General features: G+C 33.9%; 1 protein-coding gene across 1 annotated transcript; it reads right to left on the bottom strand.

Annotated features, from left to right (window-relative positions):
• Positions 1 to 11461: 11461 nt before the first annotated feature.
• LOC150088180 (uncharacterized) lies at positions 11462 to 12292 on the bottom strand. Its single transcript, XM_090370060.1, has one exon. The coding sequence runs from the start codon at positions 12290 to 12292 to the stop codon at positions 11462 to 11464; it is 831 nt and encodes a 276-aa protein (XP_090226186.1).
• Positions 12293 to 12782: the final 490 nt, after the last annotated feature.

Genomic DNA, 12782 nt, shown 5'->3' with positions numbered 1-12782 from the left:
ACTTTTGTCCAATCAACTTCAACTTCAGCATGGAGTTTCCACTAATTTTATTTCTAACTTCTCATTATCTAGGTTTACTATATATAATATCATTGATACTATATCCATCGTATCAATGATATTAAGTATGGTAGATACACCATACTTAATCCATGAAATTAAACTGCATAAGTAGTGTAAAGGCATTGTTTTAATTTCATCTCATATTGTGGCTACCTTCACAATATGAGATTGGTTGGGTTGAACCTTGAATGGGTTGAGCACGCTGAATTCTGATGGGATCCTTCCACTTGTTCAGATTACGAACCTAAGGGGGCATAAATTCAAATTAAGAAAAGACAGATGTAGAATAGATGTGCGGAAATTTGCCTTTAGCCAGCGGGTGGTTAATTGCTGGAACAAACTTCCATCTGTCGTTGTGGAAGTTGATAGGTTGAATAAATTTAAGGAGGAACTGGACAGGCATTTGGAGGGAATGGTGTGATTTTTTTTTTTTTTTTTGGCTGATGCTGCATAAGCTCATACACTTGCTTTCTTGCATCACATGCCACTACTACTACAAAGAGATACCAAGTATTGCACTACTTCGAATAAGTAACGCTTCTCTAATAGAGAAGACTACTGTTACTTATTTTCAGATGGGCACCACCACCACTACCCAGACGGCACCGTTTCGAAGCTTGTTGACTTACTCATCGTTGGGTGGGTAGGTGGGTATTGCAAATTTAATCCGTCCTTTTTTTTTCTTTTTTTTATTATGTATCTAGTTTAAATTATATACAATAAGCTATATGTAGGCCGCCGTAGCCTAGTGGTCAGGCGCGCGGGTGCATAAGTACACGTGCCTTGAGTGGCCGGGGTTCAAGCCCGTGACTACTGAATACGGTGCTGTTTCTTGTGTTCTGTCTATCTTGTGAACTCCTCTGACCGTTTGGTCGTCCCGGAGTATAAACAGAAAATTTATTTATTTATTTATTTATTATATGCAGTGGCGGACTGATCAGGGTCTCAGCTTTCCCAATGGCAAGCGGGCCCTCTAGCAATAACTTTAGACAATATGTTAAAAATGTTAATGACCTTTTAGTAGCTTGAAAATGTAATAGAAGTTCCAATATTATTATGGTATGCAACCAAAATTTACGTTGTATTACTATTTTAATAAAATCATTTTTATTAAAGGGTGGGTCCCCTCTGTCTCCTGGCAACCAATATTTTTAGACCCAGTCCGCTGCTGGCTATATATATATAATATATAAGCTATAAATAAGCTATATGTATAATATATAAGCTATAAATAAGCTATATGTATAATATATAAGCTATAAATAAGCTATATGTATAATATATAAGCTATAAATAAGCTATATGTATAACATATAAGTTATAAATAAGCTATATGTATAATATATAAACTATATGTCTAATATATACTAGATACATATAGCTTATATATATAATATATAAGCTATATGTATCTAGTTTAAGCTATATACATTACTGTATTTCGAAAGTTTCTATGTTAGATTTATCTTTCGCACCTTTTCATTATTATTGTTGTTGCTCTTATATTATTTCTCCCTGACTGGGGGATTCCACTCCGTGACGAGTACTGCTACCAAGTACACAGGGTGGTTGTAATGTCTGGTGTCACCGTTGGCCGAGGAAATCTCTGACTATCCTACAGGTGTTCAGGATTGCGACTTTCTGGAGCTCTTTATAAGTGTTTTCTGGGAGACATATTGCTGCTAGGCTGCTATGTAGAGTCTTTGGCACCATACCGGTGGTTGACACGATGATCAGGATGGTCGATACTTCTTGAATATGCCACATCTCCTTGACCTCATGTCTCAGGTTCGTGTACTTTCTAATTTTTTCCTCATGGGTTTTCTGGACATTGCTAGTGTTGGGCGCCGCTATGTCAATCAGGTAGGTAGTCTTTTCCATCTTGTCCACAAGGGTTATGACCGGTCTGTTGTGCGGGATGGTCTTATCCGTTATTATGGCGCGGTCCCAGTACAGCTTGTGGGTTCGGGTCTCTAGTATTGCCTGTGGGGCGCATTATAGAATTAGTTGCTAATGCGCCAATAAAGTATAAATCAGCCTGTGGTTCGTACTTGTAGTATGGTACACTTTCTTTGGTCAACTGGTATTTCCTCACTGGCTTCTGATGTATTATCCTGGCTACCTGGTCGTGTCTATGAGTGTACTCAGTCTGGGTGATCACCTTACACCCCGCGTTGATGTGTTGGATCGTTTCTGAGACCAGGTAGCATCGTCGACATGTGTCATCTGACATTCCGGGCTCCTTTGCGATGTATTTTCTATAGTTTCTGGTGTTGATTACCTGGTCTTGGATGGCCAGCATGAATCCTTCAGTCTCGGGGAAGAGCGTCCCGCTTGTGAGCCATGCATTGGAAGCAATGTTATCGATGTGATCTTGATGGAAGTCATTGTAGTGTCTGCCATGGAGTGTCTTCTTTGCCCATCTTTCTAACTTCGTTTCTTGTACCGTCTGGGCGGGAGGAGGTTCCTCGCTTAGGTTGAGTGGGGTATACCACTTATCTATCTTCCTTATGGCCTGGTGGAGTGGTGCTGTGTTCTCGAAGTAATCCTTCATTATTATTATTATTATTATTATTGGCCATATGGTGCAAGGAAGCCTGAGGCTTATGCTACACCAGCCAGAAAAAATTTCTGAGAGAGAGAGAGAGAGAGAGAGAGAGAGAGAGAGAGAGAGAGAGAGAGATAAAAAAAAAAAAAAACAAGAGTCAGAAAAGAAAGGAATCACCAAGAAAGAAAAGAATGATGATATCCAGCTCAGGACCCTGGGCATGCCATGCCCATACTCACCAGATATGAGTCCCTGGGGTTATGGTAAGTTCTTTTCTTGTTCTCGTTCTCCTTCCATGTAAATTAGTGGTCTCTGTTTTGATTGTGATCTCACTAGTTTAAGCTTTATATTTTTTAAAGTTTCTAGGTTAGAGTTATCTTTCGCGTCTTGTGATTATGGTAAGGTCTTTTCTTATTCTCCTTCCATATGAATTAGTGGTCTCTGCTGTGTCAACTACATACCATCTACATAAATCATATCTCCTTTTCCTATGCATGCTTATTTCAGTTTCCATTAATTTTTAACCTAAAATTTTTACTAAATATCATTCTCTGCTCATACCTTGTCCATACCTTTATTGGCATGTATTTTACATCAGAATTTATTGGCATGTGTTTTACACGAGGGTTATGAGTTATATGGCAATACTCTTTCTTGATTCTTCTAATTCTGTATACGGTATATATTTTTTCTTCTCTTCTACTTATAAACTATTTATATTCTCCTTTTTTATCTTTTTTTTTCTATCCTTTTCTTAATTTTTTATTACTTTTTATTTCCTTATTACAGGCAGTTCTCGCTTTACGAGTTCCCAGGTTTACGAGTTTTTTTTACCCAAGTATCAACAAAATCGAAAATATGAACATTAATTGCAAAAAATGAATGTTAAACATTCATAAATACCGCATTCCAAACCACGTGGGTAGCTATACAATACAGTGTACCCCACTTTACGATATTAATCAGTTCCAGAGACACCATCGTATTGTTCAAATATCGTAATCTGAACCCAATAACACATTGTTTTTTGGTAATTCGTTTCAAGATCTCGGAAGTTGAAATTTTCGCTGTATAACTAAGCTATTTATCTCTCTAAAATGTCATTTTTAAGGTCACGACCGTGACCTTACGGCCATATAAAAGGTCGTGAGGTGGGTTTGTAAATTGTATTAGTTACCAATTCAAATCAATAAAATGCACTACACTTTCATCATTATCATATGTTCCTTTATAAGAATCAATTTTAAACGCCTTTGTGATATTTTTCTAAAGCACATTTCTGCAGGACAAGACCATAAAACAATAAAAACAATTCGCACTTTCCGGAAAGGTTTATTGGACTTTTCTGTTACTATAAACGGGTAGTAAACTCGATCTTCCAGCATTTGCGAAAATGCTGATAGCTGGAATTGTGTGGTTTTTTTTACGTTATTATGGTAAAATGTGTTTCCCTTTTATTGAACTCTTCAATCGTATAAAAAACATAAATAAATTTTCAGAATCTTCTCTTCATTCCTTTTTTTTAAGCTTCGTAAACTTGTTACTCCACGCGAATCGTGATAGTTGCAATTTGTGTTAAAAAATGCTTATGCATGCAATCGTGAAATTTATAATTAAAAGAGAAGATTATCTTGATAAAGAAGACGACTCCATGTACAACAAACCAACGAGTGCCGAGCCAATAATGAGTGATCAACGAGTGTGCATTTAGTCGATGATGATGATGAAGAATAAACATTCTTTAACATTTGTAAGTCATAAATAATTTCTCTATTATTATAATTTGTTTGATTTTACAGGCTACGTTTTATTTCGTTCGATAAATCAATCATTGTTTAAACATAAACTAATTAGCTAACTAATTTCATTGTTGATAACGTAACCCCTATTTTTAACCTTATGTCTATGGGAAATAAATTCCCGCTTTACGAGCGCGCGCTAGGAACGAATTAACTCGTAAAGTCGAGAACTACCTGTACTTTATCTTAGATGCTGCCTTAGATTGGGTTCCTTTTCCTCTTTTATATTTTTACCTATTTTCTTACTCCTTTCTCTCCGCCGACCGGGCTAGCCGAGTGGGTAAAGTACCTGCCCGGCAACCCAAAGGTCGCGGGTTCGATTCCCGCCTCGGGCTTGGATCAAAGTACTGCAAAAACCTTGGGAGGTGCAATATGGCCACAGACGCCGATGCGCCAACAACTATCAAAAAAAAAAAAAAAAAAAAAAAAAAAAACTTTCTCTCCTTATATATTTTTTATACTTTACAATATCTGTACCATGTTAACCTGCCACAATTTGATAATCCAAAAACATTAAAGCTCCAAAACATACTTCTGTGTTATAATTCGGTGTAAATTACCTAATAGTCTAACACAGCTTCGATGTTGCTGTTATTACTACAAGAATGCACAACGCATTCTTCTAATGCGGAAACATTAAGCGACCACCCTATAGCTTCAAATGCAAAACGCAGTCGGAAATCTTTTAGGAAAGCGTTACCACATGCAGTTTGTGTTACTAACGCCAAGAGGGAGTAGTCCTTTGGAAAGGAAAGTTATTAGTAGAAGGGGATAATACACATGTGTGTGTGTGTGTTATATATATATATATATACACACACACACACACACACACACACACACACACTGAAGTGACACCACCGAGGGAAAAGTCATGGTTTCAGGAAGGTGACAAGCACCTCGCTAACAACTTGGTCATTGGAGACCGTCTCTTGTCTTGCGCACTGGTGTTTTTACCGGCTGCATATGACCACTCTAACATTAGTCGCCATGGGAACAACTTCAACCTGTAGGCTACTCTTAATGTTTCTTACCTTCACGATTCTGATGGACTTAACTCATGCTCGGTCCATAGATCCTCTACTGGAACCACCAGATCGGGTATGTACGTCGTAACCTATTTAAAATTATATTATGTATTATTTATTGCTTTGCATAATAAACTGTTAACTACGATTCCTGTCCCATCTGAAAGTTCGCTTAGATCACGGTTCGATATGGACCGGAGCACAACGGAAATCGTCGTTCCGGTTGTTCGTCACACTGATCGGAAATCTTATATACCTAAATGAAATTTTCTTTAAACATTTTTTAATTAAGTGAAAATTTAAATTAAGAAGTTTTATTAACGAGCGTTCCGTTTCGTAAAATCTTCCATTTCGATCCCTGGTTTCGATTTTAAAAAGCGCTTTGTGACAGAAATTTTGTCAGTGTTATATGAAACGCTACAACGCCATTATGTTGTTATTACAGTTATAAAAGTTACGGTTGTTATTCACCAATTAAATTTCTAAAAACTAAATTTCAAAGACCACTGGTTGTTGAAATATCAATGACAAACAATTAGTACGAGAAGGATGGCGAGGACACTTAAATACTTATTTGGGAAAGGAAAAAAAAAAAAAAAAAGAAAAGAAAATGAAAAAGAAAAAAAGCCTTATAACATATTACAAGTTTTTTGTTTTTTTTTTCTTTTTAATAACACTTAGGTAGGGTGACCAGATGTTCAGGAATGAAAATCGAGACAAAGAGCACTTCGAATCGGGACATTTCCAGAACCCATCTATAAAAGCCGGGGTGACGTAATTTTTACTACCCTCGACTGTTCAAGAACATCGTAATATTTATTAGAAATGCTAATATTATTTTGTAAAACGGTGAACAAAAAGATCCGTAATTTTATTTTTGGCTCAAGCAAGATTATCATGCCTTGATAATCAGTTAAATGAATAACACAAAAATCCTAATCCAGGTAAAATTATTATGCTTTATATAACAAAACATTAACTATACGAATCAAAATACGCTTTACATAAAAAGAAACAGACAAATTAGCTGAACGCTAGAACTGGTTGTTCTATGAACCGTGAGTCTGAAGTCTGATTCAGTTACTGTACAGTCTTCTGGAGAACGACGTACAGGATTTTTTTTTTCTCATTCATATATGTATTATATATATAATATGTACATGTGAGTTTATGACCGATCTCTACTATTTAGATTAATTTATTTATTTATTACTGTTTCTTCTGAGGTAAAAATTAATTTTTACGGGATTAAATATATAAATTTAAATTTACGTAATTTCAGTATTTAAAAATTAAAAGAAGAAATTTTCATTAAATACAAAATGAGAGAAAAACGCAAGCAAACAACATTAAATAGATTTCTTGATAAAAAACTGAAAACTGTGCGAGAAAATGTACAAACATGTGGAAATGATAACGACATGACCTCTTCTTTTCCATCAAGATCTAAAGATGAGAGAAACAGTGATACAGAATTAAAATTTAATTGGCCCAATTTAAGGTCCTAAGTAGAAATTATTTTCTATTTAGGACCTTATTGTTCCAGTACAAAAGAGGCAGTCATATTTTCATTAAATCAGACAAAAATTCATTTTCTTAAATCTTCATGCGATGCTGGAAAATTAGGATGTTTGACTTGTGCTGCTGTAAAAAAATTAGGGCCGTATAAAACGCAGGGAGTTAGCATTTCAAAGGAATGGAGTTTGGTAATGGTATCATCTTATGGCAAAGATAGAAGTGCACAATTGACATCTTTGCGTAAGAAAATTTATGAACATTCAAAAAGTACTTCACATATACAGGCTGAAAAAATCTTGCAAGCTGCAAATGAAAAACATTTAGAAGCGGTAATTGATCAAATGAATGACTCCGAAATTTCTAGCACCTGCAAGGTTTTTAGAACTGCATATTTTATTGCAAAACATGATCGACCATATTCTGACCATTTTCAGTTGTTACAACTTCAAGAATTGAATGGCACTGTTATTGCTTACGGTTTGCGCTCAAGATTAAGTGCTACCTAATATAATAGAGCATGTCGCAAGCCAAATGAAATTGAAATTGTGCCAACAAATTGTGGACATACGTGGAAACTTATCAATTCTCATTGATGAGTCTACCACTCTAAGCAAGAAATCTAATCTGATTATTTATTTAAATGTGAAACCAATAAAATGAAAGATCCTTATTACTTGTTTCTTGATTTAATCGAATTTCCAGATCAAACAGCTTTCACAATAATAGAATATCTTTTAAAATGTCTTGAAAATACGGATTTGACAATTATTTCAAACACTATTTAATTTCTTTTACTAGCGATGGGACAAGTGTTATGTTGGGCAGAAAATCTGGAGTTGGAAATAAATTATTAGAAAAATATCCAAATTTGATCATATGATGGTTCATAATTTGAAAATGGTTCATGGAATTAACCATTTTCAAATATTTATGGACAAGCTGTACACTTTGTACAGTCAATCTCCTAAAAACCAGAGAGAAATAGAAGCATGCGCTACCAGCATTTTGCGAAGAAATTAAAAGGATTGGACGGGTATTTAATGTAATGTGGTTGGCCAGCTCCTTTAGGATCATATCAGCAGTTTGGCAAAATTTTGCATCTTTGTGGCACCATTTTGAAAATGCCAGTAAAGATAACGACCGAAACAAAACTGAACAATCCATGTTAAATGGATTATATGAAAGAATTTCATCTAAACAGTTTGTTCTAAATTTAGCCCGGATGTACGATGTATGCATGTATCGTTTGAGCTATCGATTCTTTCAGAGTCATTGCAAAAAAGAGATACGAAAATAGTATATGCAGAAAATTGATACGTCGTACAATTCGTTACTTGGAATTTTTAAAAGATCCTCAAAGAGGAAAAAAAGTTGTTAGACGTCTCAGATGCTATTGAAAAAATGCAATTATTTTCAGTAACATTGACGGACAATAACAAAGTAACATTAATTCATAGAAATCAATTTCTAAACAGTATTATTAATAATGTGAAGCATAGGGTGAGCGTTAGTACAGATTCTACTGAATTTTTTGAAGAAATTTCAACTTCAAACATTATAAAAGAGTTGCGAATTCTTGAACAATGTGAATGGCCATCTGAAATTGGTCTTGGATTTGGAGAAATTGAAATAGAATCTCTCCGTAAACGTTTTAATTTATCTTTCACAAAATGTTTGAATGACTACAGGGATTATTTAGCTAATGGTGGTCGTAGCGTGCCCACAGATTTGGAACATTTAAAAACTTATTCCAAAATTATAACTTGCAGTTCTTCTGAATGCGAGCGTGGCTTCAGCAATATGAATTTAATATTAACTGAGAAAATATCCCGTATTCTTGTCGAAAACGTTGTTGTTTATTAAACTACATGGTCCACCACTAGAATTATGGAATCCAAATTTTTACGTCCGAACTTGGTTTCGGTCTCATCGTTCTGCTGTTGACCAACAAACAAAAAGGGCAGTCACACAAGAATACGTAATCGATCCTGTATGGAAATTTCTATGATTTTTTTGAACAGTAATTTTTATATTATTTTGGAGTTTTTGTTTTCGTTTTTTTCTTGTCTGATTTTTTGTCTTTGTTTTTTACTTTTTAAATTTTTATTTAACAGTTATAAATAAATACTGAACAAATATTCTAATCTTTGACTTATTTATTTTTGCAGATGAAAAAAGCGTAGGTAACTATTTTCGATGAGCGTTCCGGTACTATTTTTTTAGCAATACACATCTGGGCGGTATACTGCGAAAATAAATCACTAAAATTAAAAAGACACAAAATTTTCAAAATAATTAAATAGCAATATTTCTGGCTGCACAAATTGTAACTAAAAGTCACTATTTCAAGTGTCCGCATTTTCTTTTTATGGGTTTCAGGTTTACTTTCCCTTTTTTGATTTCACTTCATTTTCACACGAACTATCTCTTGATAAGTGTTTCACACAAACGGCCGCGAATAGGTTCGCCTGAATTGGTTCCTGACAGATGCTATTGTAATTATAAAGTGTCCCGCGGCTTTCATGGGAATCTACTGCAGCCACTAATATGCAATCATCGTCAATTTCACTTTATGGTTTTCACATTCCCTTTATTTTTTAAATTTTTTATTATTTTTTTTTTTCCACAGCAAGAGTCTACTTGTGGCTAATTCTGCCTTTGTATACCGCAAACAAGACGGTTTGGTCGCAGCCCATAAACAATGCATTTTATAAACCTTTTTTATTATATATGCAGTTGTACTGTAATATTGCAAGATTGCATGAAAATAAGCTTAGAGGGCCCGAATGAGTTATCGGAAAAATAAAAAATGAAGTGATTGATACACACGCAAAGAAAAAGCAAAGAAGAATAAGATTATTACAATACAGTACCTGCATTTTTGGTTATAATTTGTATATATATTTTTGTGAATTTTAATCTGATTTTCATATAATTAAACTGTGATTATTATTATTAAGTAATGTGGTTTTTGTGAACTGACTATTAGTATTTAGATGTTAAATAATAAATATTTCCTTTTATTTCATATTTTGTTTTCTCATATTTTCTTATTATAACATTCATAATCTGTATATTTATACATACATATATATATATATATATATATGAATATATTTATGCATATTATGTATAAATATAAATATACAGATTTGTTTATAACATATGCATATGTTGTAAATATTAAATAATAAAAAATACTACATGTAACCTCCGAAGTTTACATACTCTCTCCCATCCCCCCCGGTGCAAACGCTCCGGATTCAACACTGGTCCTTATTAATCCACGATATGTTTTAATTTTCAAAAATTCCTTTCAGCACCAGCCACAGTAACCGGAAAGGTCAAGCATATAAAACATGCCGTTATAACGTCTGTAACAAATGCAGATAACGACGTGTTTTTAATTAAAATAAGGTTGCACAAGTTCCGAATTGAATTAATTTTTGAAATTTCTTGTCCTAAAGATGATCTTAAATTTAATAGCTGCTGTGGAAAGTAATCAGAAATATCTTTATTGTATCGATTTTGAAATTCTACAGCCACTTGTTGCAGAGCTTCGTCGCTAAAAAATGAATGTTTCTGGTTTCAAAATTTTAAAACTATCTACAACATTTTTTGTATTAAGAAATCTAGATTTTAATTGATGTATCACAATGTCTATTGTTGAATATTATATATCAACTTTAAACCGTCTTTCAGAATCGTGAAATCGTTCGTCTTGAGCTAAATCTTCAAACATTTTTTTAACTTTCCTATTGCGTTTGTTACTAAAATTTAAATTTATTCCCCAAGATCTTGCTAAAGAAAACGCAAAACTTTTACTTTCTTCATAATTATCTCTTAGCGAAACCATAGAATTTAAAGATGCCTCTAAATGACACATTGCCTGACCGAGATCTAGATTTTTTTTTGTTGCAGTAACTTTGAAGTTAAATAATTGATTCCAATATTTTGTAATTTAATACCAAAAGGAAAACAAATTCTAACGTTTCCATTTTTTTTGCAAGCCAATTGTCTGGCATATTTCGTCTTTTTTTTAGACACTAATATTATTTTTGTTAACGTTTTTAGGACATCTGTAAATCTATAGCGCAATGCTAGTAAACAATCAAATCTTGATGACCAAGCGTTGTTGCAACTACTCTAAAGAAATTGTGTCCAAGCGTTGGACACAATTTCTTTAGAGCAGTTGCTGATATAGCGCTAGCGCTATCATTTGCATCTACATTCTGTTTCTGATTCAATAGATCCCATCGTACAATACTATCCGCAAAAAATGAGTAAATATTTTCAATTATGTCATAAAATAAAGACACGCCAGCTACTTTTTTTCACAGCATCATTAATTACTAAGTTTAAGTTATGTGCCGCGCAATGAACATAGTAGGCATTTGGAACTTTTTGTAATATTCTTGATTGCACACCTCTATATTCCCCACTCATTGTTGCGGCACCATCATATCCTTGACCTCGGCAGTTCTGTAAATCTAGTCCTTTGGATTCTATACAGTAAATAATGTAACTTTGCTAGCTGATTGATCTTTTATACTATAAAATCCCAAAAATCGCTCATTTATAATGATTTCTGATGGTATATCATTTTCTGTTTTCACAATAACATTACGAAATATTTGACTCATATGATCAGTTTTTGTGACATCCTGGGTAGTGTCCATGATTACGGAGAAAAACAGCGCAGACTTTATTTCATCAATAATAACATTTTTGACTTTCTCAGATAAAAGACAAATAATTTCGTTTTCAATAGTTGGACTCAAATATGTTGACTGGTAATTACGTTTTGAAATTAATTCCTTTAATATGGGATCATAGTTTGATAGGAGCTCAATTATAGACAAAAAAATTCCACTTTTTATATTTTTATCATTCAGATTTTCTCGGTGACCTCTGAATGCCACGCTGCAACTGCTTAATACTAATGTAACATGAATAATGCGTTTCAAAACTTGTCTCCAGAAATATTTTTCTTTAGTTATACTGGTTACTAAATCAGCATCAATTGTTTTATTTGTGCGCCAAAGATCGTATGTTATACAAGCAGAAATGTGAATAGAGGAAGCTTCGTGTCTTTTAATTTTTTTAGATAAATTTTTCCAGTCAGATATGCCGTTTATCCGATCTCCAAATAACCAACATGGTTCCCAATACACAAAATCTGATTTTTGAGAATAACATAGCCACGTAACTTGTACTTTAAGACCAGCTTTTGTTGTTTTACTATAATAAAATTCAGAAAATGACCTCGACCTATTATTTTGTACAGTAATCGGAAAGGGACCTTTAGGTTGGCATGGACCTGAAGCTATTATCATACGTTTGTCTGCATCAGAAATATTTTCTGAAAAATTTGCACGGTCTGTTGGATACTGTTGCGAAATAGCTGAGGGATCAAATGAGTTTTTCTTGACTTACTGCTTCATTTTCCATAACTTGATGGTCTTGATCGTAATTTGTTCTCGCCAGATCTAATGAAGCAGAGCGATCTTCACTCAATTCAGCTGGTACATTACGTGGATTGGCTTGCGGTTGTCGTTGGAAAAAATTATCTATCTTCTGCATTTTGTTTAATTTTTCGGTGGTTTCCCTTACTTTTTTTCGTTTTTCTGCACCGCTAAGCTATTTATATACATGGCCAGACATCTGTAATTTATGGAGTAAAGTAAAAAAAGAATGATAACTGTAAAAGTATGCATGTTTTACCATAAAAGTTTCAGCCGTATTATTTTATTTTTAACACTAAGAATAAAACACTTTATTGAAAATTCGGTAACCCAGAACGAAACCACTACAAAAAATTATTTA

This window comes from Mastigoproctus giganteus, chromosome 3 (assembly GCF_048544385.1).
Source record: "Mastigoproctus giganteus isolate SK-2022 chromosome 3, ASM4854438v1, whole genome shotgun sequence".
Taxonomy (NCBI): Eukaryota; Metazoa; Arthropoda; class Arachnida; order Uropygi; family Thelyphonidae; genus Mastigoproctus; species Mastigoproctus giganteus.
This window is presented reverse-complemented; position numbering and strand designations above follow the sequence as displayed.

Excerpts from the sequence above, each read along its gene's own strand:
- LOC150088180 (XM_090370060.1), bottom strand. The coding sequence starts at position 12,292 with ATGATAATAGCTTCAGGTCCATGCCAACCTAAAGGTCCCTTTCCGATT.